The 26,621-nt window shown below is 56.2% G+C and overlaps 1 protein-coding gene across 1 annotated transcript in view; it reads right to left on the bottom strand.

Moving 5' to 3' along the window:
- Positions 1-26,621, bottom strand: part of GRIK4 (glutamate ionotropic receptor kainate type subunit 4) — a 331,785-nt gene that overhangs the window by 142,021 nt on the left and 163,143 nt on the right. Inside the window, exons 5-6 of the mRNA XM_036276444.1 lie at positions 22,158-22,336; positions 17,672-17,725 (exon numbers count right to left, since the gene is read on the bottom strand). Of these exons, the coding sequence (XP_036132337.1) occupies positions 17,672-17,725; positions 22,158-22,336 (233 nt within the window). The remainder of the gene's footprint in view (positions 1-17,671; positions 17,726-22,157; positions 22,337-26,621) is intronic.

The raw sequence follows: 26,621 nt of genomic DNA, 5'->3' as shown, positions 1-26,621 counted from the left end.
CCCTACCCCATGTGATCTACAAACAGGACTTGGAAGCAGACCACGCCCTGCTCGGCCATGGCTGTCCCTGCACCACACCTTGCACCTTGCTCAGCAGGCACTCAGCGTGCACTCAGCGTGCACTCAGCAGGCAGATCCATGCTCCCCTGCTCATGCCCCGGGTGGACCACCTTCAAGGGCTGTCCGTTGCTCCAGGAAGAGGAAGGCAGAGCCTCCTGCTCCCACCGCAGCAGCTCTGTCTTCATTCTGTACTTACAAGGCCTTCCTGGGCCCCAGGACCGTGTCAGTGTGACTGACTGTGAAACGGAAGCCTCAGAGGGTCAAACCGACCTGAGAGGTGGTGAGCGCTGTGTGCTCTCCCTCGGGCTGCTTCTCTGCAGCCTGCTCCTCCCTGCATCAAGCCCCCGCCCGCCTCTCCAAGCCCCTGCACCACACCCATGGCCAGGCTGCTCCTACCCAGCAGGTGCTAAACTTCTCTCTCTTTTTCTTTTTGTGTTAATTCTCAGTCAAGTATACTTTTCCATTAATTCTTAAATAGAGTGGAAGGGAGGGGGGAGAAAGGGAGAGAGAAACATGGATGTGAGAGAGACACATTGATTGGCTACCTCCCACATGAGCCTGACCAGGGCCGGGGATCAAATCTTCAACCCAGGTATGTGCCCTTGACCAGGAATCGAACCCGTAACCCTTCAGTCTGCAGGACGACACTAATGGCTGAGCCAAACCAGCCAGGGCTAAACCTCTCTTTCTGGGTCGCAGCTCACTAGCCTCAGGCACAGGGAGACCAAGGCAGCTCGCCGGTCCGCCCCGCACCACGGCGGTGCGGGGAAGACGAGTGATGCTGTCATCCCGCAGTCTCAGCCGCCCGGTCTCCGAGTCAGGGCCAAACGATGGCCCGCAGCTGGCGTCTCGCTGTGTCTGCTCCAGAGGAACTTGAGCAGGCGGGACCAGGATCCAGGGCACCGGGCTCTCAGACACTTCCCACAACAGGAGGAAAATGTACGCAGTGAGAGACTTTTCAGATTTCGACCATTTTGCCTCCTGCATTTCACAAATCCATGAGCACCTTGCCTAGGACAGACACCGTGTTCGGCACCAGAAACGGAACGATGTGCAGGCCTGTCACTGCTCACAGGAGCTCATTCCTGGGGGCCCCTGGGAGCCAGGTCCACACAGAGGTCAGCACAGCGCCAGGAGGGCGGCCACGGAGGTCCCTGTGTTTGGAATTCTGTCGACTGTCCCCAGCTGAGAGCTGTCTGTAAGCGGATCTGACAAGTGAGCAGGAGTCATCAGCAGATGAGGGGGGAAGAGCCGACTCAGACGGAAAATAATGAGACTGCTGAGCCCCCGACGTGCGAGGGCACAGAACCAGTTTGCAGAACTGCAAGTCCCGCCATCTGTCTGCGGTGAGGGGACGGCGCCGGGCGAAGCCATCGTGAAGTTTGTAAGAGGCTGCTTTGGACTTTATCTTGAGCTTCGTGAGGAGCTACTGCAGGCTTTTAAGCAAGAGAGAGAGATGACTAAGAATAATTTTAGGAAGATGTTAACTCTCAGCCAAGATGAAAGTCCAGCTTTGAAACTGGGAGGAGAGGCACCCCCATCTGGGTTGTGGCTGGAGGCTCCAGAGAGCTGGGCAGGTGTCGTGCTCTCCGCTGGGCTGTGAAGGGACCTGTCAGCACCACACGCAGGCCTCGGACGGTGGCCTCAGACGTGATGGACGAGCTCCTGATGCCTTTGACACTGAGCGGAGCCCGATGCTGGGCAGAGATGCTGGGCTGCGTAATAACAACAGTGCTTGCTGCTCCTAATGGTGCTTGTGATGCACAGAACTCACAACGTGATGATAATAACAGGATTTGCCATAAGACTTTGATCCTGTCTCTATGTGTTTCAAACATTCATTGAATATCGAACACTCTTCTCAATGTGGCCCGAATTTCTCGGGTCAGGAGTCTCTGGCAGCTGCAGCAACCCCAAGTGGCCTCAGTCCCCCCTCGCTCGGCTGTGGCTTCTCTCGGGGGCTGTTTACTGACCACCACCAGCAGCTGAGGGGCGCACCCCACCCGCAGCCTCACGGGTCAGCAGAGAGAAGGCCCTGGGCTCTATCGCCCTCATTAGGGCGTGGACCACTGCCCGCCCCGTGAGGCTGGTGTCTCCTTCCTGTTCCGCAGCTGGTCTCTCTCTGCTTGTCTGTCCTGTCACCAGGTAGGGAGCTGGGGAGGACACCCACATGCAGGCAGAACTCTAAGAGGACCCCAAACACTCGTCTTCTCCCCACACCCCGTGTCCCACCCAGGACTGTGACTACGGTGAATTGACTTCTGTGACTGGGCTGGGTCATGCCTTCAGCACCCCACCGTGGAGGAGGACAATGTCCAGGTAAGTCTGCCCTAACTGAGCACATGAGCCCTCTACAGAGTTCTCCGGCTGGCGCAGAAGGGCAAGTCCAAGAGACTCAAAGTGCGGGAAGGGCTCAGCTGGAGGAGGGGTGTCTGCGGACAGGGTGGAGCTGTCTCAGAGGTGGCCATGGGCAGGATGTAGTCAGACAGAGTGGAAGGAGGGGCCATGGGCAAGGACCTGAGAGTGGTCTCTCAGTGCTGACAGCAGTCCCTAGCTGAGAGCTAGGTAGGAAACAGAGATTTTATTCCTACAATTACAAGGGTACGGATTCTGCAGACAACAGGAACAAGCCCAGAAGAGGCCACTGAACTCATAAGGACGAAGCTTGCCAACACCTCAACGTCCGCCTCGGCCGAGAGCCCAGGCCATGCTGGACGGCTGACCCACAGCACTGTGACATAATAGCTGACGTTGTTGTAAGCTGCTCACTCTGTGGGGTTTGTTACACAGCAATGGAAAACTAATACAGCAGTGAAAAGCAATGAAGATCAGGCTGCTAAGGATGAGATGTAAGCTGGAGGTCACGGGCAAATCCTCAGCCCTACCGACCGTTCATTTAATAATTTTGCACATGACGCTCAGACTTCTCTGGGCCTCCCACTCCTTGGCAGGACCAGCGCACCTACCTCGGATGCACTCTGATCTCGGATGGCTTGCAGATCTCGAACACGAAGCGCTCAGTGTGGCATTGGGCACGTTACCGCTCTCAGAACCAGAGCGACCGTTGTTACAGAGCCAGTGTGAACGTGGGGAGCTGTTACCACCAGACTTTCTTGACTGTGGGTTGTTACTGGGGATTGCCAGATCGTTAGGCATGGGCGCCAGGGTGTCTGTCATTAAATTAATGGGACTTGTGAATCTTTAACAAATTTGTGACAGAGATCCAGGCTAATCTACCAAACCTCTATCAGACAGAGAGCCTGGCGGTCAGAGAGGGTATTTCCCTTGTTTCCAGAGGTATTGAACCAGAGGAATCCCCAGAGTTTAGTTCCAATTTCAATATGATTTATTTCAGACGCAGAGTCAGGTGCACCCAGACAACACCACACACGGCACAGACGGAGAAAGTGTGAGTGCGCACAAGTGTGTGCAAGTGTGTGCGTGTGTTCATGTGTGTGAGTGTGCATAAGAGTGTGAGTGCGTGTGAGAGTGCGCATGTGTGTGCACATGTGTGTGAGTGCACACAAGTGTGTGCAAGTGCGTGTGAATGTGCGTGAGTGTGTGTGTGCAAGTGTGCTTGTGAGTGAGAGTGTGTGTGCGTGCATGTGCGTGTGTGTACATGTGTGTGGGTGTGAGTGTGTGCATGTGTGTGAGTGTGGGCGTGAGTGCGTGTGTGAGAGTGTGCATGTGTGAGTGTGTGTGCAAGTGTGCTTGTGAGTGAGAGTGTGCGTGTGCGTGAGTGTCGGTGTGAGTGTGGGTGTAAGTGTGGGTATGCGTGTGTGAGAGTGTGCATGTGTGTGTGTGTTGTTGTGAGTGAGAGTGTGCATTGCGTGAGTGTGGGTGTGAGTGTGAGTGTGTGAGTGTGGATGTGCATGTGTGAGAATGTGCATGTGTGTGAGTGGGTGTGAGTGTGTGTGTGCATGTGTGTCAGTGTGTGTGCATGTGTGTGAATGTGGGTGTGGGTGTTGGTGTGAGTGAGAGTGTGTGTTGCGTGGGTGTGGGTGAGTGTGAGAGTGTGGATGTGCATGTGTGAGTGTGCATGTGTGTGAGTGTTGGTGTGAGTGTTGGTGTGAGTGTGTGTGTGCATGTGTGTGAGTGTGTGTGCATGTGTGTGAGTGTGGGTGTGAGCGTGGGTGTGTCTGGGCAGAGAGAAGACAGAAGTTTCAGTACTATTAGATGCATGACACAAATATCTCAGCCTTGGCTCTGGGAGCACGTAGGGCCTAAGTTCATTGCTCCATCACTTGTCAAACATCAGAAAAGGGTTTGTCTGAGAACTGGTTCCTGAGGCGGGAAGCAAAGCTTCTTCACCCGCTCCTGGATCTCAGCACCCCTCAAATGTTTCCTCAGTCTCTATGGACTCCCTGAAACACTCACTCTGCTCTCATACCCGCCGCGCCACGCGGTTAGAATAGTTACTTGGAAACTCCTGCCTCACCTTTTATAACCAGAGCTGCTTCCCTGTGAGGCCCAAGCTCTGGGAGGAATAATGGCCTGAATGGGTCATTTCGATTTCCAATGACCTTGCATCCCTGAGACCGGGGCCCGTTTCCTCCTCCTAACTGACCACAATGCCTCATCCTCCTCAGATACACTGATTCACCAGTCCCGGCTGAGACTAACTCTCGCTGTGGGCAGAAAGCAGGTGAGGAGCCCCAGATGGAAGATCTCAGCTATGGTGGTTCTTGGAGAAGCTGCCCATGTAGCTTGGGATGATTCTCCTGGTCCTCTGGGCTCGCCAAGGGGAGGAGCCTGCCCCCGAGGCTGCCCCCCGTTTCCTTGCCCAGTGTGACTTGGTAAGCAGCCACACAAGCCAGCCAGACAAGCAGTGACGCCAGACACTATCAGAGGAAGGGGAGGGGACTCTCAGAAGCTCTGAGAAGAGAGTGACCCTCTGTAGACGCTGACAGTAACCAAGTGGGCGGAGTTTTGGGATGGGCCCTGCCAGCCCAGGAGTGACTGGCATCCAGGTGAATTTAATCTATGCCACCTGGCATCTTACAGCTGGGTCTGTACTCGTGCCTGTGGCGTCCTCTGCCCCCCACAACAGCCTGCAGCTCCCTGCAGCACCCCTTCTCCAGGAAGGAGGGGCTCCTTCTCCAGGTTTCAGCCTTGGGAGACACTACCGACAGGGCTTTCGAAGCCCTCCAGTCCAGGCTGAGCCTGCTTGGCCATGAGGGCTGGGTCAGAGTCCTGGGAGGGCGAAACAGTTTTCCTATCAGATGCTGACGGTAGCTGGCCCCGAGCACATGGGGGCCACCCACACAGAGGACTGGCGAGCTCCCTGCTGTTCCCTAGGGAAGCCCAGCTCAGACTCTCTAGGCCAGCGGTGCCGTCACGAAGGGCACACTCGCTGCAGCTCTGCAGACGCGTCCTGAGTGTCCCGGGCGTGTGTAATGAGGCATCACCGTGCTCAGGTGTTGCCTTGGGCCCACTGGGCCTCGCGCCTTCCCTTTCGCTCCCTCACACAGAACAGGAAGGTGGCAGCAGCCTGTGCGGAGCGAGGTGAAAGGTCCTCCCACCGCAAAACCTTCCCACCAACGGCGCCCTTTCCCGTGTTATCTACTTTCTTTGTCAAAAAGCAAATGTTGCCTGGCCAGTGTGGCTCAGTGGTTGAGCGTCAACCCATGTACCAGGAGGTCACTGGTTTGATTCCTGATCAGGGCACATGCCCAGGTTGTGGGCCTGATCCCCAGTGGGGGTATGCAGGAGGCAGCCAATGGCTGTTCTCGCTCATCGATGTTTCTATCTCTCTCTCCCTCTCCCTTTCTCTCTCTAAAATCAATAAAGAAAAAAAAATTTAAAAAAAAATCAAATGTTGTCTAAGGCATCAAACTATGTGAACCTTCCGCGTAGACAATCCTATCCACTCTCTTTTCCACGTGGCCAGTTCCTACTGGTTCTGTAAGGCACTGGTGTGGCCCTGCAGGGAGCCTTCTGTGAGCCGACCAAGCTAGGCTGAAGGCCACTTCTTAGATGCTCCCATGTTACCCTGTGCATGTCCACATCATCCTGACCCACGGATTTACAACAGTCTGCTGGGCTTGCTTTCCCTCTAATCTGACCTCTTCAAAGCTTGGACTTCACTCATTGCTGCGTCCCTGAAAGACAGCACAGCAAGCTCTCAATTCCCGTGTACCCAGAGACTGCGCAGCCCTGGTCGGGAGACCACCCCTCCACCGCGACCTGCTGTGGGAGTTCAGGCAAGTCACACTCCCTCTCCAGCTACTCCTCCTCAGCTGTCAAAGGACAAGGTCTAGTTAGGTTCCCTCAAAATTTAGTGCTGTCATCAGCCATGACCAGCTTGGCACACATTGAAGTTTGAGATTGAGAAGGCCCACATCCATCAGGGTTCTGAGGTGGGCTGGACATGGGTCACAGAACAGGACTTCTGGGCAAGGGGGACAGAGACCCAGAGAGCTGCCCCGCCCACGCAACCTGAACAAGAGAGGGCACTGGGAAGGGGAGCAGCCACCCAGGTAAGGACAATGAGAAACCGTGGGGAGGAGAAGCACTTGCTGCACGTGGAGAACAGGACGGCCGAGAGAATTCTTCAGTCATGATTATATAGTCATCCGACCCAGGAAGTCAACAGAGTTTCAGAGTTGAGAGGTCTAAGGAGACTAGAAGTTCTCCACAGTCTGGCGTTCTCTCAGAGGGGCACTTGTCTTAGGCCGCACGTGCTCAGTTACTGGGACAGCCAAAACTGACCGTGGTTGCAAACGCCCAGCCACTCTGCGGGACAGGCTGGCTTTTCCCTGACGGAGCCTTCCTCTCGCGCACTGGCTCCCCGTGCCTTCATCGCACCCCTGCTCCAGCCACAGGGGGCGCCGTGCTCTGTCTCAGGCCCACAACTTGCCTCTGCCTACACATCACCGTCCCATTTTCATTCTAACCAGTCTTCAACATATGATTCAAAGAAAGCCTGTCTGCACCCCTTTCTGCAAACTTCCCCCGCAGCACCAGATGCTGCTCCGCTGGGCGTCCGGCCTCCAGTCACAGAGCGAGGTTCTCCCAGCCACGTCACAGTGCTCCTGTATCCCGGCACACAGTAGGCATTTAATAAGTGCTTGCTGAATACGCCCAGCTGATTCTAACGTTTTCTACAGGTAAGGTGCTTAATCCTGTTCGCCTAGTCACTTTATAATCCTGTGACGTGGACCAAGGAGCTGAGAGCTGAGAGCCAAACGAGAATCCAAAGACTAACCCTTCTGTAAATGCCTCTGAATCTCCTTCCAATTCTCCTTGCCATTTTCCCTCCACCAATGGCCAAGTACAGAGAACATATACAGAAGGCTGAGCAGCGAGAGAGAGCACGATTTTGGAGTCATGGTTTTCCTTTAAGATGCTGTGGTAGCCAGGGATGCCCAGCAGGCACCTTCACTGCCAGGTCCGCCACTGCTCGGGTCCACCTGAGGGAGGTGGGCTCCGGCGGGAGGGAGAGGCCCTCACTGCCTTGCTCTTCCCTAGTCGCACTAGAAACATGTGTGCTCACCGAAGTGTGCTGAATTATGCAGCATGGCCCTCCTAAAAAGCTCAATAAAGGTGAAATTTATGGATAGTCTTAATAATTTTACAATAAACTACATGTTAGAATCAACTGCTCTAGCACTAGAAAGTTGTTTAACTGATGAATTGTAGCTCTTGGCTAGCTCTGGAATATAGTAGTGTCTGTGCCTGTCTGTGCGTGTGAGGCTGTGTGTGTGCTTGTGTGTGTATGCCTGTCTGTGTGTACCTGTGTGTGTGTATGTGCCTGTCTGTGTCTGTGTGTGCCTGTCTGTCTGCGCCTGTGTGTGTGTGTCTGTGTCTGCATGCCTGTCTGTGTGTATGTGCCTGTCTGTGTTTGTGCCTGTGTGTGTGCCTGTGTCTGTGCCTGTGTGTGTGTGCCTGTCTGTGTGTGTGTGCGTGTGCCTGTCTGTGTGTCTGTGCCTGTGCCTGTGTGTGTGTGTGCGTGCCTGTCTGCACCTGTGTGTGTGTGTGCCTGTCTGTGTGTCTGTGTCTGCGCCTGTCTGTGTGTGTGCCTGTCTGCGCCTGTGTGTGTGTGTGGTGTACTTTCAGTGAATGACTACAATATATGGAAGAGACTCAAGCTAGTTGGAACTATAGTTCCAACTAGCTGAAATGTTCCTGATAGCTCCTGAGTTTCAGAAGCTAGAGGCAGACAGCAAGTCAGAAAGCTGAGGTCTAAAGATGAAATACTCAACGGGGAAGTGGGCAAAAAGAGATGGAAGAAAAATAATATTTACTAGCAGCCCACAGTGGTTTAGAAGGTTCCCTTGTTCTTCATAAGATGATGTTGTAAGAATTATTATTCCCGTTTTGCCTAAAGAAAAACGGAGACTCCACTAGGTAAAGTAGCATGTCACGTATGCATCTGATGCCTGGCAGGGATGAGAGTCCTGTGTGCACATGGTCACAGGGCTCACACAACCTCAGGTGCCAAGCTGCAAGGACAGTGTACAGCACAAGGCAGCTTCATAATGACCTTAAAGACCTTTGGTTTCTGGCTTCATGAGTCAGGTGCCAGGCACCTGCCTGAAGAGGCCACTTGGCCAAGGCCAACCCAAGCCTACTGTGGCCAGTGTAGTGAACAGCCCAGGCGACAGACTGGCCACAACACAATTAGTCAGACTGCCTTGGTCTCCTCTGCCTCTTCCTACCTCAATGGACATTTTTGATGCCAAATCATCACCTTCACTCATCAGAACCCTTTAAGACTCATCCCTTGAACCCTGAACTAAACCAGCCTTCATGGTCCTGCACATCCTTATGCCTAAATCTGTCCAGCCCCGAATGCAGGAAGGACGCTCCAGACCGAGTCCTTACTGTGTGGTCCTCCTGGCTGAGCTGCGACCTTGGTGCTGATGGGCTCAGTGGGGCTGAGCTGAACTGCTGTTGGCTGCCGGATGGTGAGCTGTCTCACCTGGCAACCCTCCTACTCTAACAACTCTACAATGTGATGAACCGCTTGGTGCATTCACTCAACATCTACTTACTGAGCACCTACTATGTGCCAGTAGGCACTGAGGTCACAGTGACGAGACAGACATGCCTTTAAGGAGCTCAAAGTCTGGTGGAGGGTCAGCCATAGAAGGAACTCCCACCTGATATGAATGTTACAAAGTGCGGGACACAGGGCTCTGTGAGAGAGTAGCAGCGAACTCCACCTGGGGGTAAGGGGGCTTCCTGAGCAGGGAGGTTAAAGCGGGACCGGCAGCTGAGCAGCGTCGGCTGCCCAGGAAAAACAGGAGAGGACGGTGAGCTCACTCACTTCCTCTGGGGTCAGCTCCTTCCCTCCCTGTCTGCCCGCAGTCCCCTTTCTGTAATAATTTCAGCAATTTCTATGACTTATGGCTAATCTTTAGAAAAAATAAACATAGGCTCTGTGTGCTTGACAATAACATGGACGCAAAGCAGAATAATTGGGTGCATATATTCATTCTGCACAAAGGAAACAGAGACAGGAACATGGAACCATTATTTCTGCGGGACTCACTGGGACCTGGCTACAGTTTGGGAGTCCAAGCAGCTGTTAGCTGAACAAAAACTGTTCCATGGGCCACACGGGCCCTCTGATCCAACGGCTCGTTCTCCCTTGGAGTGCCAACCTGAGGGTGTTGTGACTTGAAATGCTCTCAACAGTGTGTAGGATGGAACAAGACCAGGACTGAAAGACCCTCAGAGACCACCCAACACAGCCTCATGATGCTGAGACACAGAAACTGAAGCCCCGTGAAGAGAAACGCTTGTCCGGATCCGTGTGGTGGAGAGACTTGTCCAGAGCCTGAATCCATGGTCTGCTCCATGTCCGGAGCAAGAGGACCTGACACTATGAGCCTCGGCTTGCTCGTCGTCCTCACCAAGGGATGAGACAGTGCCCCCTGCCTGAGCCACGGGGAGGTGCACATGGAAGGAACTGAGAGGCATTTATTACAGTTTCGTGTGCAGCAGGTATTTGATAAATGCCAACGACCACTGTCCGGTGTCACCCAGCTGGTCCGTGGCTGTGACTGGCAGCCACAGCTGCTTCACTGCCCATCCTCTGCGTGACGGGACCTCCTGGGCTGTGACCTCTCCCACGGTTCCAACACTAGGACGGCAGCTCTCGGCCCCTTCGCTCCGATCCCCTAAGGGAGCAACTCCGCGGCGCCTGCTTCCCATGTGGCACGATGGCAGCCTGCCCTCCAGCACGACCCTGCCGGCCTCGGGCAGTGAGATGGGGGTCATCGCGTCCGGCCACTTGCCTTGCTGGTGGCAGCCCAGGTGGCCCGCAGCCCACACAGCCTCCTGCTTCCGGTGCGTTATTCCTGCCTTTCCTGGACACATCCCGACCTCGGACCCTTACCCTTCTCTGTCCACACTTCTCCCTGCCAGAGTGGCATTTCCCTCCTCCGTCCCGGGGCCCGTCTGTGCTCTCTGACGAGGATCTGGGTGATTTGATCTTTTCTGTTAGGCAGTGGGGGTGAAACTCTCCGGGCTCGTGAGTGGCTGGATAGCCCTCCCAGCCTGATTAGCTCGAACGGCCCTTTCTCCCCCACCTGTGACTTTCAGACGGCACATCTGCTGCTGTCCCCGAGGCGGACTGGGCTTTGTCCAAAGGCCCCTAATTCTTCACGTTTTTCATCCAGACTCCATCGGTCCTGGAGAACAGTTTCCCCAGCCAAACCCAGAGGGGGACTGGAGGACAGAGACTCCGTCCAGGCTAAAGAGCAGAGCTAGCACAGTGCTCAGTACAGTCCTGTGCATGCCCCACCTGGACACCCAGACGGACAGGCGGCCAGCAGCCCACGGGACAGAGGACGCCGGCAGCGGACCTTTGGCGCCACACTTATCAGGAGCTGCTCGGCTCCAGGAACGGGACTGGTCACCCTCTCAGCAGACGTGCCAGGGCTCCGGATGCTAGCTGCTCCTCCAGTGTACGCGCCAGAGACGTGTGATGACGGCCAACCTAATAATGTGGCAGATGCTGCCAGGAGCACTAGCCCTCGTCCTCTTCTACCTGGCGGACAGTGGGTGACAGTTCCCAGTGTCCGTGCCGGTGGTGTGGGCATGTGACTGAGCTCTAGCAAGGGAGCTGGGGGAGAAAACTCTGGGCCGCTTCCAGGCCTGGTCATATACCCTCCTGTGTCTGACCCTCTCTGTCCTCCCCATTCCTGGCTTCTCAGAGGACACAGAACACACTGGGAGAGCCCGGGGCCCTGAATGTCCTGTGGAGGCCGCCTACGGATCAGGTACGCTTTTGAAACTGTAATTATGTCAGAAATATCTTCTGTTGTGTGAAGCCATGAGTTTTGGGGGTTTACCTGTTATAATAATTGGCATTATGTATCGGATACAAAATGCTGTCAACAGCTCATTTTATTTTACCAACATTTTAGAGACAGATGTTATTTGTCGCACTGTACGTTTGAGGAGCCTGAAACTGTCAAGAGGTGTGGGGGCGCACAGCGAGTAAGCTCCTGAACTGGGGGTTTTCAGCAGGTCCGACTGACTGAAGGTCGGACTGGTTTTTTACATACCGGATATTTCCTTCATCAAAGTTTCTTGATCAGGACTCCCAACTGTAGCCATGTGGTCTCATTTCCTTCAATTTGCAAAGTCCAAATAGAAATAAGAAACACGCCTGACCATGTTACACCCATTAAGATAACTATTATCATCAAAACAAAAATGGCAGGTACTGGAGGCTGCTGGGGAACTCAAACCCTCATCAATTACTAGTGGGGATAAAAAATGGAACAGCTGGAAACCAGTTTGGCCATTTCTCAAAAATGAAATACAGAATTACCGTACGACCCAGCAAGTCTACTGCTGGTCACACGTCCGAGAGGACGGCAGTTCACACGCTCAGGGTCACCGCGGCAGCCGGACAGGAGAAGCCGCACAGGTGGCTGAGTACCTTAGTGACGACAGCTGGCATTTATTGACCATCTACACGCAAGGCTCCGAGATAACTGTTTCTCAGTTGTTTCTCATTAAACCTTCCAGCGACTGCAGCAGAAGGCACCGTTCCATCCCCATCCCAGAGCCTCAACGACCTGGTCTGTGAGCGGACGCAAGGACACCTACCTCAGGGGGTACTGTCCACACGGCAGCTGGTTCGCCACAGGAGGTTGGTAACGGGAAGGAGCTGTGAAGTATTAGTTAAGAATACTGCCCTCAGCTGTGAGCCCGCTGGGGCAGGTACGATCAGTGTCCTCTTACAGACGAGGTCTCGGGGGCTCAGGAAGGTAAGCAGACTACACAGGGCTGCCCAGCGGGCAGCGGTCAAACCAGAACTCTCAGTCACAGCCACCTAGTGCCAGGCTGTGTCGTCCCAGCACTGCAGTGGCTCTGGAGAAGTCCCTCCAAGTGTCTCCTAACCCTGTGCAGAGTTCAGGGAGATGGGACATGATGGGGTCCCTGAGAAATTCGGAGAGGAATAAATAAGAATTAAAGTCTGGGTGACACCTGTATTTTGGCAAAGGTATTGGAGAAGCACAGAGAGAGCTTGCCCCCCTCGTTACGAAGCCCGTCCTGGCTGGTCCGATCCAGCTGCAACTGGGCAGAATGAACAGACTTCAGAACTGTTTCTTTACTCCTCACAGAAGTGTGTCCATTCCGGAGAGCCGAGCGAGAGGCTCTGGGACACGCTCTCACCGAGTGCCTTGCAGTGGCACTGCTTCTACTTTCTTTTTTTTTTTTTTTTTTTTTTTTTTTTATCCTCACCCGAGGACATTTTTCCATTTTTGTACAGATAGAGTGGGAGGTAGAGAGAGAGAGAGAAACATCGACGTGAAAGGGACACATCGAGTGGCTGCCACCCGCACGACCAACCAGGGCCGGGGACAAACTGCAACCGAAGTACGTGCCCTTAGCGGGAACCGAACCCGGGTCTCTCTGGACCGCAGGCCGATGCTCTAACCGCTGAGCCAAACCGGCCAGGGCATGCTTCTACTTTCTTGACGACTACTCAGCCATCATCATTGCTGCAGTTGCTGTTCTCGTCCTTGCAAACTCCCAGACTCCGTGAATCTGCTCAGCTGCGGCTGCAAGAACTCTCTCAGGCATGCTCTCAGTGCATCGAGTCTGCGCTCACCCGAGAGGGAGGAGAGCTCTTTGAAAACAGAGCTTTGGCCCTGGCCGGTTTGGCTCAGCGGTTAGAGCGTTGGTCCGCGGTCCAGAGACACCTGGGTTCGGTTTCCGCTAGGGGCATGGACCTGGGTTGCGGTTTGCCCCCGGCCTCGGTTGGGGTCGTGTGGGTGGCAGCCAGTTGATGTGTCTCTCTCACATCGGTGTTTCTCCCTCTCTCCCTCTTGATCTATCTGAAGATGGATGCAAAGATGTCCTCGGGTGAGGATTAAAAAAAAAAAAGGAAACAGAACTTGGTGTAATGCATCCTTCTTATCCTCACAACAACCTCACAAGATTTTATAATCCCCACTTTACAAATGAGAATATTGGGGCATAGTCAGTCCCCCCGCCCCAGGCACACTGAGTACAGGCAGAGCGGGGGCTGGCCGGGGCCCCCTCACTTCACAGGCCGGTGCTCTTCCCACTAGAAAAACCATCACAATCACCATTCTTTTTTTTTTTTTTATCCTCATTTGAGGACATTTTTCCATTTTTTGTACAGACAGAGTGGGAGGGAGAGAGAGGAAGAGAGAGAGAGAGAGAGAAACATCGATGTGAAAGGGACACATCGAGTGGCTGCCACCCGCACGACCAACCAGGGCCGGGGACAAACTGCAACCGAGGTACGTGCCCTTAGCAGGAACGGAACCCGGGTCTCTCCGGACCGCAGGCGGACGCTCTAACCGCTGAGCCAAACCGGCCAGGGCACAATCACCATTCTTCAAGGGCTATTCCAGTCACTGTGCTGGGAACTCATATTCCAGGTGCCCGGCCCCTCCCATCTGCTGGCCGCCTGGTGACTCCGCCTCCCGCGTCCCTCTCTGCCACCAGGGCCACTTCCTGCGGGAGCACCCCGCCCACTGCACAGGTCCCAGCCCTGGCCTCGCCTTCCCTTTGCTCCCCTTCCCAGAATCCCCACACGGGACACAACTGCATCTCAATATCTGTTCACTCTTCTGCCAACTTGCTGGGGCTCCCCGATGCCTCCTACGTTAAGCAAATGCTCTCGAATTGCTCAGGGAATGCTGAATTCTTTCTCCCTTCCACGTGCTGATGCTCTGATTCACAGCACAGTGTTAGATGGAAAAATACATAAATACGTCAAGAAGTGCCTGCGCTTCACATTGTGAGGGGTGGTGAGCGGTGGGGGTTTGGGGCCTCCTGGGTGCTGGGGCTGCACTCACGGGAGCAGTGCCCCTTCCGCTGTGCGCGAGGCTCCTGGGGCCTCTCCGTGCAGCTGGACCTCCGTGGACAGTCCCAGCAGAGCCCCTTCCGCTGTGCGCGAGGCTCCTGGGGCCTCTCCGCGGGGCCGGACCTCCGTGGACAGTCCCAGCAGAGCCCCTTCCACTGTGCGCGAGGCTCCTGGGGCCTCTCCGTGCAGCTGGACCTCCGTGGACAGTCCCAGCAGAGCCCCTTCCGCTGTGCGCGAGGCTCCTGGGGCCTCTCCGCGGGGCCGGACCTCCGTGGACAGTCCCAGCAGAGCCCCTTCCGCTGTGCGCGAGGCTCCTGGGGCCTCTCCGTGCAGCTGGACCTCCGTGGACAGTCCCAGCAGAGCCCCTTCCGCTGTGCGCGAGGCTCCTGGGGCCTCTCCGTGGGCCGGACCTCCGTGGACAGTCCCAGCAGAGCCCCTTCCGCTGTGCGCGAGGCTCCTGGGGCCTCTCCGCGGGCCGGACCTCCGTGGACAGTCCCAGCAGTGGAGCAGGCATTGGCGGCGGGGGAACCAGGCTCGATGGGCTTCTGGCAAACTGCTGAGGAGGGGTCCCTGTCCAGCAAAGAAGTGCCTGGCTCCTCAAACAGGTCCCACTCTGAGAGCCCAGGCCTGTATCTGCTTCAGTGGGAACGACCACCGCAGCCCCAAGAAAGGGCCGTCCATGGGGACCAGCAGGACAGAGCAAGGGTCCGAAGTGCCAGAGTCTCAGCGGGGAGCACCTCCTCCACCTCACAGGACATTTCAGGGGACCCAGTTCCCGCATCCAGGGATACACTGAACAACCCCTACGCCGCCCTGCCGCACGCTAAGCCGCCCTGCCGCACCCCCTACGCCGCCCTGCCGCACCCTACGCCGCCCTGCCGCGCCCTACGCCGCCCTGCCGCACGCCACGCCGCCCTGCCGCGCCCACTACACCGCCCTGCCGCGCCCACTACACCGCCCTGCCGCGCCCACTACACCGCCCTGCCGCGCCCTACGCCGCCCTGACGCACGCTAAGCCGCCCTGCCGCGCCCACTACACCGCCCTGCCGCGCCCTACGCCGCCCTGACGCACGCTAAGCCGCCCTGCCGCGCCCACTACGCCGCCCTGCCGCGCCCACTACACCGCCCTGCCGCGCCCTACGCCGCCCTGACGCACGCTAAGCCGCCCTGCCGCGCCCACTACGCCGCCCTGCCGCACCCCCTACGCCGCCCTGCCGCGCCCCACGCCGCCCTGCCGCACACTGACCAAGGAAGTCCTCACTTAGGTCACCCTTCCCTCTTCAAGACTGAATCGTCAAATCTGTGGGGCTGGTTTCCACTCACTAACAACCTCTTCTAAATAGGTTATTTTCATAGATACAGTTAGTTAGATCGATGAATCATAATGAACTGGCAGGGCCCTTCCTAGAGCCGTCCATATGTTTGAAGTGACTCACTTTTTTTTTATCCTCACCCAGGACACTTTTGCACTTATCTTCAGATAGAGGGGGAGGGAGAGAGGGAGAGGGAGAGAGAAACATCGACGTGAGAGAGGCACATCGATGGTTGCCACCCACACAACCCCAGCTGGGGCTGGGGACAAACTGCAACTGAAGAACGTGTCCTTATCAGGAACCGAACCCGGGCCTCTCTGGTCCACAGGCCGATGCTCTAACCGCTGAGCCAAACCGGCCAGGGCTGAAGTGACTCCCTTTTTCCTGGACATGCCCCGTACCTTCCAATCTCCAAGTTCGTACAGACGTTGTTCCGTACCCCAGAATGTTCTTCCCTTCTTTGCTTACCTGGAAAAGCCCTACCTGTCTTTCAGGGTGTAGCTTAAAGTTAACTTCTTTGGGGCCTCCCCCCCCACATGTCCTGCCAGCCTGTCCCAGGTTGAGCAGTGGCCCCCGCTTTAGGGTGTAAAGCACTTTGTATATACATCTAGGAATTTACCACGTTGCACAACACGTTCTCCGAGTTCTCCAAGGCAAGTTTAGTTCCTCATTCCCAATTTAATCCCTCACTTTCAACCCAGTTCATGTCTCGTCAAAAGCACCTCTGGATGAAGGGGCACTGAGGGGACACGGAGGTGACCCCCAGACGGCGTGCATTTACCAAACAAACTGCTCTGCACGACTGTTTGTCACAGCCAGTCCTGGACACAGCCAGAATGTCTCTCCATCGGTGGCTGGTTAAGCAAACTGTGATACATCCACAGTTACAATTGTAACCAGAAAGTACAATTCAGCATTAAAAAGGAACAAACCATAGATTCCTGTGACAACCTGGCTGACTCTCAAGGGCATGATACTGAGTGACAGAAGTTAACCCCGGAGGTTAACTGTATGATTCATTGTGTAACATCCTTGAAGTTGTTAAATCATAGAAACAGAGAACAGTTAGGGATGCTGGGGTTGGGGGGATGAGGCTGTAAGACATCAACATGGGAGAGCTTGTGGCGATGAAATAACTTTGTATCTTGATTGTGTGGGAGTTACACAAATCTACATACTTTGAGAGATGTACTATTTTAGTATCCTGATTTTTATATTATTGTAATTACATAAGATGTAGCCCCTGGAGGAAACTGGGTGAAGGGCACATGGTACCTCTCTGTATTTTCTTTGTGAATTTCTTTGCATCTTTTATTTTATTTCAAAATAAAAAGGTATAAGATTCTTCTAAACCAGTTTTCTGGGGTTCTTTCTGCTCTCTAATGGAGTGTCTATATTTCATCACAACCTTTCCCGTTTCTTACTGATTTACAATTTCAAAATGCTCCCACATAGATTAAATTACATCATTTCCAAATTGCAGCACCTCCACAATGTGGCCACTCGTACCCTGTCTCACCGACAGGGCACCACTTGCTGACGGGCACCTAGTTGCAGGTGCCAACGCTAGTGCCCCATCCCGACCCAGTAACCTTTCTACAGACCTCACTTCCCACCTGCAGTCAGGGCTTTGGCACAGGGCCTCTGCAGGTGCCGCAGTGCGCGGGGCGGGTCCTGTCTGCATCCTCTGCCCTGCTCCCGAGTCAGCACGTGGCCTGAGACTGAGCTGGGAACTGGGCCCAGAGGAGACCGGCCCGCCCAGGCATTTCGGGGGAGGCTTTGACTCTACACGTTCACGTTCTCCCAAGACTAAGGTTTGCTGGGACGGGAATCCGTAGCTCTTGGACTTCCCAGGTTTCTAGGACACCCTGGCCACCTGGTGGCCTCTGCTTCTAGCTCCCTGTCCTCATCTCCCGGGCTTCGTTCTGCCACACCCCACAGGCCCCAGTGAGTGCCGTCTCTGGGCTGAGGAAGTGAGCTGTGGAAGTCTTACCAGATTCGTGAAGATGTATGTGTAGTAGGCGGACGCCATCCCTAGTTCAGCTGCCTGCAAGGACAGAGAAGGAGATGAGAGAGGAAAACAGATGCCTTCTGCAGGGGAGGGGACAGCGAGGCTCCCCCGCCTGCCATTTGTCTAGCTCGCTACCCTTTGGCTCCAGGCAGAGCGGAACATCCTGATTTGTTCTTATCTTGCCCTTGCCCTTGCCCTTGAAGGATGGAGCACGAGATCACTGGCCTCTGCAGCAGGGCCCCCACCTCCAGCCCCCTCCCCGGCAGCGACTGGCATAGCGGTTGATGTTCTCATGCACATGGAGAGGGGCGGATGCCCTGGAAGCCAAAATGACTTTAAGGAAAAGAAGCAAATGACAAACCAGACCAGCACTGTTACCTTCACAATGACTAACAACAGTGGCTCACACCCACTGCTCAGCACCACTGAGCCCCAGGAAGTGTCCCCTTGGCCTGGCTGACGGGGCAGGCACCTCTGCCCCATCTGACAGCTGGGGGCACTCACGCACCGGGCTCTATACATTGTCTGAGATCACACATCTCGTAAATGAAAAGCTGACAAAGAAGCAGGCAGCCTGCACTCCCCAGGGTCTGCCCATCAGTGGACACACTGGCACAACTGTGGCAGGAGCCAAGGCAGAGGCGAGTCGGTGGGTTGTGGGCCATTCCCGGATTAGCACCCCCCGTCAGAATGGGGGTCCATGTGACACAGGACCCACAGTCTCATAGGAGAAAAGTGAATGGTCTGCAAACTTGGGCTCTTGCTCAGGAGTAACATGTTTCTGTGACATGCCTCACCTCTGACCCCGCACCCAGGGGGTCAGATCCACAGCTGAGGACTGCTCCCCAGAACAGCCTCCCTTTAGCCCGTCTCTGCAGCCAGCACACACGCTCCTAACCAGCCTTCCCATCAGTGTGCCTGGCTCTGGGTGTGAGCTGTGCCGCAGAAACCACCAGAAGGTCGCGTGAATAAGCCCCCAGGGCCCCGCCCGGTGACGGTTAGGTCTGCCTGCAGCTGGGGCCACGGGACCCTTCTCATGACTAACGACGAGGTGCGGGGGTGGGGAACAAGACCAGGCTTGATCTCATTCTCCTTTGGTCATCGCCCAAGGAACTCCAACAACTCGGTGAGTGTCCTGCAGGAGCCTCCCAGTCACCTTGAGGGACAGTCGGGGTCATCTCACCACCCTCCTCAAGGGGAAACTGCGGTGCCTCTGTGACTGGGCAAGATTGTGGGGGTCACGGTGGACTCTAAGGCCCCTTCTTCCCCAGCAGAGCTTCCTCAACCCCTTCTAAGAGGGTCATGGGGCAGGATGCCTGCTCTCGCTGCCCACACAGAGGGCCTTCCCTCTCAGCACCGCCAGGCCAATGGGCCTGCTACCGGGACAGGCGGGCGGGCGACAGGAGGCTGGCAGAGCGACGGTAGGTGGTTAAAGCCCACTTTGGAATCTGCCATCCTTAAGAGAAAAGACCAGAGGTGCTGGGTGTTTAGGACCCGAGTGCTGTGCTGATGAAGCCACTGCTGGAACGCCCGCCAGGAAGCAGGTGCTCTGCAGCTCCTCCTGCTGAGGCGGCCGCCTGCGGCGGGGCAGGCGCGGCTCCAGAGGCTCCGGCGCCCTCTGCTGGCGCCCTCCCTCCCGCGCATCCTTCCCGAGCGCCCTCAGCGGGCGGGCACCCCAAGGGGGCGCCGAGCCCCAGGGAGCATGAGGACAGAGCTCGGGCCTAGCGGCTACCTGGGCCACGAGGACGTCAAATGGAAACAAAGGGAACAGGTCCCGGGGCCTCTGTGCACTGATGAGGCTGGTGCCCAGGCCACAGGGGCCGAGACCACGGAGTCGGCCGCTGGCCACGCTGCAGAACATTTGCTAATAACGATCATCCCAGGCCAAGTGCCCCTCAGAAGTGCGGGCATCTGAAAGTTAAAAGCATCTCTAATGAAACCAGCCAGCACTGGCCAGGGGCTCGGACACCCGCCCACGGCTGGCAGGCTGGGGGAGTGTGAGCTGGCACGACTTCCTCAAGGCAGCCTGGGGGATCCTAGCAGGTCCTGGCTGCGTGCATCTGTCGCTCAGCGACTCCGCTCCTGGGAATCTGTGCTAGCACATTCATGAACACGCTGAAGATGCATGTACAGAGAGGTGCGCCCAGCACTGTTCTAGCAGAGGATTAAAAATAACCTGCAACCCCCATAACAAAGGAGCAGTTAAATAAATCATGGTAAGTCATGACAGAAAATGATGCAGCCGTTGAAATATTCATAGAAAAATGTGTCATGACAGGGGGGGATTGCATGTACATAATTAAGTGAGAAAAAGCAGGTTACAGAAGCATATGTGCAGGATAATTTTGGGGAAAAATGTGTCTATAAAGGCAAAAAGAATAGACATCAAAATTTAATAGTGATAATCTCTAGGTGATGGGAGTGTAAATAACTTTTATTTCCTTCTGTGTGTTTTTCTGTACTTTCCAAAATTTCAACAATAAACTAGACATCTCATTTAGAAGAGAGAGAAGGAAGGGAGAGAGAGAAAGAGGTACAGGGAGGGGATAGGAGAGAGAGGAGGAGGGGGGATGGAGAGGGGGAGAAAGAAGAAGAAGAGGGGAAGACAGAGGGGGGAGAGGAAGAGGGAGGGAGGGGAAGGAAGAAGAAAGGAGGGGGAGGGAGGGAGGAGGGGGGTGGGGGGAAGGGAAGGGAGGGGGAGGGTAAGAGTGAAAGAGGGAGGATGGGGAAGTAAGAGGGAGGGGGAGGAGAAGAGAGGGGAGGGTGGGCCAGGGTCAGGGTTCGGGAAGGGAGGGGAGGGAGGGGACAGCCCGTCCTCACATGCTGGGAACCAGGGGCTCCCCCTGGCAGGCTGCCCTGGAGCTCCTCTGGCTGTGCAGAGGGCCCTGCTGCTGCAGGGTTGTGCTGACCTGCCCCTGCCGGTGGGCTGCAGGCACACCCACCTCACCCTACTCCCCACCTTCCCTGAGGACCCCTCCGCCAGATTCTCATGTCCTAGATCTTGAGGAGCTTTCTCCGCCTTGATGACTCCGTTGATTCGAGCCCCAGATGTGTGTACGGGCGCATGCACACGGACTGACATGGAGCTGACACTGTGAAAACTACCACAGCATCTGGTGAAGGGATAACCCTCAGCTCTCAGAGAGCACGTTCAAATCTCTTATTAACTCTGAGACAGAAACTGGTTGGGAGGGGTCAGGAGATGGGGTGGTGGGGAGACCCTCACCCCAGGGTCTACGGCTCCTCCCACCTTCCCAGAGGCTAGATGGCAGGTTGCTTTTATTTTTTATAATTCTTTTTTTTTATTAATTCATTTTTGTTACAGCAGACACCCTCCTCCCTATCCCCCGCCCCCAGCACTGTTGTCTGTGTCCACTGGTCACGCGTACATGCATATATGTCCTTTGGTTCAACTCATCCCTCCCCCACCCTCTCCTCTGAGGTTGTCAGTCTGAATCATACTCCGTTCTATTTCTCTGGGTCTGTTTTGTTCACTATATTCTACGAATAAGTGAGATCATGTGGTGTTTGACTTTGTCTGACTGGCTTGTTTCGCTCAGCGTAATGCTCTCCAGGTCCATCTTTGCCATCTCAAAGGGGAGCTGTGCACACACCGCACACACAACGGAACGCTGTGCAGCTGTAAGAAAGGTCTCGTGCCCTTGAGACGCAGGCTGCGTTACGTGCCCAGCTACAGTGGCATCGGAAGGGCCGAGGTGCCTGCAGAGGCTGGGACGCTGCTGGAGTCGTGCAGAGTCGAGAGCATGGCCCAGTGTCTGGGATGCGTGCCCAGCCCAGCCACCAGCCCAGGAGCTGGTGCCAGGAGAGCCAAGGCTGCCCAGTCGTTTCCAGCCGAGTGTCCAGCATGGACACCCAGGCAGCTGGCTTCTCTGTGTGTGCGTTTCTGCCTCTCGAACTGGCCGCAGAGTTCCAGCTTCCCTGTGCGTCTGTTCTGACCAGAGCCCCTCTGTCCGCGGGGTGGGCCTCGACCTGAGTGTGGAGTGGACATCTCACACCTGGTCGCGCGGTCACTGCAGGGCACAGCACTGTGAGCCGTGGCCCACTTGTAAGGGTCCGTGCAGGGTCAGTGCTCAGCAGTACACGCCGTGGCCCGCCCTGGTCGTCCAAATACGGAGATACGCCCACACTGCTTGGCAAACATCCTACCGCACCACCCTAGAACCCCTAGAACCCTGTGGACTTCACCTCTGGGCCCCTGGCAGGGCTAGGTCTGGCCAGTGTCTTAGTTGGTGGCTGCCCTACTGCACCCATAGGCAAGCATTTTATGACATCACACCACACCGCTTCCGCCTTTCAGGAGCTGTCCGTGGGAGCTGAAGCACAGAGGTGTGTCAGGTTCCGGGGTCCAGTCAGGGCTCCTTAAGCCCTGGCCAGGAGGCACCCACAGCCGGAGGGAGGGGGAGGGAGAAGCTGCCCCGTGCCCGGCACCCGCCCAGCCCGCGCCCACCTTCAGGAGGATGGTGTGGGACAGGGAGGCGTTGGCGTGGATGATGATGGTCGCTGTCTTGTCGTCCCGGATCTCCTTGAGCAGCGGGGTGGGGTCCCTGGTGTCGTCCAGCATGCGGACTGAGAGCGTGTCCTTGGAGATCAGGAACTGTCGGAGCAGCTTCTCGAGGTTTAAGAGGCCTGGAGGGGAAGAGAGGGTGAGCCCTGAGGGGCACCTTGCCTCCAGGGGACATGCTGAGCAGAAGCAGGACAAGTCGGCACCAACTGGAGGCAGGTGGTGGTCCGGCCACCTGTACTCAGCAGGTGTGTCTCTGCCTGAGCAGCTTCTTAACCATTCTGGGCTTTCGTGCCCACTTTCAATCAAAAGTGCTCCTAAACTTCCAGACTCCCCCTGACTTCCTCAGGACCGCTCCTTCCCAGGACAGAGTTCGGGTCCCTGGGGTCAGACCAGGAATCCCCACTCTCTCCAGCCCTCAGGGGCCGCGCCGTCCGGCGGGCAGACCCGGTGCCCTCAGGGGCCGCGCCGTCCGGCGGGCAGACCCGGTGCCCTCAGGGGCCGCGCGGTCCGGCGGGCAGACCCGGTGCCCTCAGGGGCCGCGCGGTCCAGCGGGCAGACCGGGCCCCTTCAGGGGCCGCGCCGTCCAGCGGGCAGACCTGGGTTCAGAGACCGCCAGACCTGGGCTTCCTTCTCTAACTGAGCCACTTACTCGCTGTGCGACTCCTGTGTGGCCGGGTCTCTGGGCCTCAGAAAAGAACAGGCCGTTAGCTGCACTCCGGCCAACAGTGTGGCCCAGAGCAAACCAGGAAACTAGGAGAGGTCCCAGAGGGCCTCAGGGGACAGAACGCTCTTAATTCTGCTTTGTCTCTGAAGGCAGGCCAGCAGGAGGGTGTGGGTCTCCTGGGGGTGCAGTGGTCTCCAGTCCACTGTTAACAGACCTATCGGCGTTTGCTCTTAAAGGCGAGTTCAGTGGTGACATTCATTCAGTCCTCATTATGTTCCAGGTAATGTGTGTTTTACATGGTTCACCTCTCTCAAGTACTCTCAGAGGTGCAATAAGGTGTCACACTCCACAGCACAGAGGAGAGCTCGAGGCGGAGGAGAGTGAGCCCCAACACGGGCTCCACGCACCGGCCGGGCAAAGGCCCTGCGCTCCCGTTTCTAGTGGCCAAAGGCACACTAAATGCAGGAAAGGCTGGAAGACGACCCAGAGGCTCCTCCTCGCTCCCGTAACTTGCCCTCTCGACCCTGAGGACGAAACAGTAAGAGAAAGAAGGCTCTACCAGGTGCTGGAGGCTGGAGGGTGGCGGGTGGGGACCCTGGGGGGCTGTTATTCACAGAGCGGCTTCAGGAGCCGCCCAGCTAGGCCCGCCCCAGCGAGGGGTTGGCCTGTCCCCCTTCCAGCAGGGCTGGACCCAGAATAAAGATCCGCGGCGAGGTGTCTGTGCCCTGCAGTCCCTCTCCTCCCTCCTCTGGCAGCGGCAGGGATGTCGCTGGGGCACTGCCTGCCAGGCCTGATGCAGAAGGTCTGGGTTCAAGCTCAGAGTCAGCCCTCCCTGGCTTGTGACCTTGAGAAGTCTTCTAACCTTTGCAAAGCTCCATCTGCATCTGCAGAATGGACGGGACAGGCCAGAGCTCAGTGGGACCGCGTGGAAGCGCCCTGGGACTGGGGTATACAGTATCAGTGTCACTTCCCCCGTATTTACGCATCCCCACAAGAGCCCGAGGGCCGGCGTGGCCCAGCGAGGCAGAGCGTCTGTTCAGCCAGCACTCACATGTACACCCTAAATGCCAGAGAGAAGACGGACCAGATACAGACCCTGCCCTCCAGGAGCTTGGAGTCCAAGGACTGTGTAGCTAAGTCTACAGAAAAGTTCAACTCATGTCTCTCTTCTCTTCGCTGGCCTGAAGCCTCTGCTTTCCCAGGGGCAGCCACGTTTGTCCTGTGTGCAGAACAGAGAGAATATTCCCCACACCTTCCTCCTTGTTGATCTAACAAGCACAATCTCACTTGCACAAAGGTCTGAACCTGACCCAAAAAACACTAGAACCAGGAGCCTACCTTCCTGAGGAGGCCACAGAAGGGGAGCTCCGGGAGTCTCCACCACCTGCCGGGCTCAAGGAAAGACCTGTGGGGCATGCTTTGGGGGCAGCACTTCGGCTGCAGGGGTAAGCGAGGGAGGGCAATGGGGGCTCCCCTGGGTCCTGGAAGGTAGCAGGGGGAACCTCTGGAGCTGACTGGGATCCTGCAGTCTTGGCAGTGACATTCCGTAGAACGAGGCAGGAAAGCCTGAACTGACAGTAGGGTTATCTCTGCAGAGACCCCTGGCCGAGGGGATGCTTCATCTCTTTACAATTGGCTGGAGTTCCGAGTTCCTGGGAAAAGAGCCTCCCGGATTCCACAGGAACTGAGGCCGCTGCTGCAGTCACACCCAGCTGCCCCTCCGCGGCCCCTTGGGGTGCTCTGCTGCACCTCAAACGGAGAAGCTGCGTCGTTCCCCCAGCTCATCCAGCCCAGACCCAGAGCAGGGACACCTTACAGAGCAGGGAGAAAGGCAGGAAGTCTGGTGAGGTCTGCATCCCACCCATGGTCTCCTGTCTGTCCTTTCTCCAGCCTGGACCCCAGCTGAGCAGCAAAAAGAGCCCAAGTTCTGGTGAACCTCACCCTCGGCTGCCAGGCGGTGATTCCCTCCACCTCTGCCCCTCGGTGTCCCCATCTGAAAACAAGGATGACCACAACCTTACAGGGTTCGTAAGAGGATGTCATGTGAGCAGAACAGTGTCTGTCACCTAGAAGGTGCTTCAGAAATCGCTTCCATTCACCTCCCTCCCCTGACTTTCGTATCCTAACCATCCTTCACACCATCACCCAACTCTCACAAAACTTATTATCCAGTCCACAAAACACCGCCCTTGGGCATGTCAACCAGTGGTCCAGGGTGCCGATTTAAACCAGCAGTAACCCCCAATTCGGGGGTGGTGAAGATAAAAGCAGGGTAAAGTAGCACGAGAGCACACGGTGAAGCACCAGGAGGCCCCCAGGACCAAGCCCTTCTCCAGGTAGGCAGGTGCTCTCCGCAAGGGTCTGCTCCCCCCACCCGCTCCAGGCCAGGCCTTGGCTTTGCTCTGCGCAGGTGTGTGAACAAAGACGTCTCTGCACAAAGAGTCTTCTGTGGTTCACTCCAGCCTGGGAAACGCAAACTCCAGTCTTCTATGGAAAGTGCACTCCTGGCCCTGGCCTGTTTGGTTCAGCGGTTAGAGCGTCGGCCTGTGGTCCAGAGAGACCCGGGTTCGGTTCCCGCTAAGGACATGTACCTCGGTTGCAGTTTGTCCCCGGCCCTGGTTGGTCGTGTGGGTGGCAGCCACTCCATGTGTCCCTTTCATGTCGATGTTTCTCTCTCTATCTTTCTCTCCCTCCTACTCTATCTGGACAAAAAATGGATAAATGTCTTCTGGTGAGGGTAAAAAAAAAAGGTGCTCCTGGAGCCCAAAGGGTTTTACAGACAGAAGTCCCCACCCCTGGTCCCTGATCAGTCCATCCCATTGCAAATGAGGACACCGAATCCTCACCGTTTGATGGGTCCAAAGGCACTGTTATGATTGGTCAGAATAGAGCTGCTCTGATTGGTCAGAGCTGCAGAGCTCCTATTGGATGGGGAAAGCTTTCTATGGGTTCCAGGAACTCCTTTATAGGGGCTGGTGCAGAGCCTGGGCCTCAGGGCAGCCAGGGGTGCAGTGCAGAGGCTCTCCCCTGAAGTGCTGTTTGGGGGAGTCCAGTTTGGGGGATTGCTGATAGGGGGAGTATAGTTTGGGGGAGTGCAGTTTGGGGGAGTGCACTTTGGGGAATTGCAGTTTGGGGGAGTGCAGTTTGGGGGATTGCTGATAGGGGGAGTATAGTTTGGGGGAGTGCAGTTTGGGGGAGTGCACTTTGGGGAATTGCAGTTTGGGGGAGTGCAGTTTGGGGGATTGCTGATAGGGGGAGTATAGTTTGGGGGAGTGCAGTTTGGGGGATTGCTGATAGGGGGAGTATAGTTTGGGGGAGTGCAGTTTGGGGGAGTGCCCTTTGGGGAGTGTAGTTTGGGGGAGTGCAGTTTGGGGGAGTGCAGTTTGGGGGAGTGCCCTTTGGGGAGTGCAGTTTGGGGGAGTGCAGTTTGGGGGCATGCAGTTTGGGGGAGTGCCCTTTGGGGAGTGTAGTTTGGGGGAGTGCAGTTTGGGGGAGTGCCCTTTGGGGAGTGCAGTTTGGGGGAGTGCAGTTTGGGGGCATGCAGTTTGGGGGAGTGCAGTTCGGGGTGTGCAGTTTGGGAGAGTGCAGTTTAGGGGAGTGCAGTTTGGGGGAGTGCCCTTTGGGGAGTGTAGTTTGGGGGAGTGCAGTTTGGGGGACTGCAGTTGGGGGAGTGCAGTTTGGGGGAGTGCCCTTTGGGGAGTGCAGTTTGGGGGCATGCAGTTTGGGGGAGTGCAGTTCGGGGT

This window comes from Molossus molossus, unplaced genomic scaffold (genome assembly GCF_014108415.1).
Source record: "Molossus molossus isolate mMolMol1 unplaced genomic scaffold, mMolMol1.p scaffold_m16_p_22, whole genome shotgun sequence".
Lineage (NCBI taxonomy): Eukaryota > Metazoa > Chordata > Mammalia > Chiroptera > Molossidae > Molossus > Molossus molossus.
This window is presented reverse-complemented; position numbering and strand designations above follow the sequence as displayed.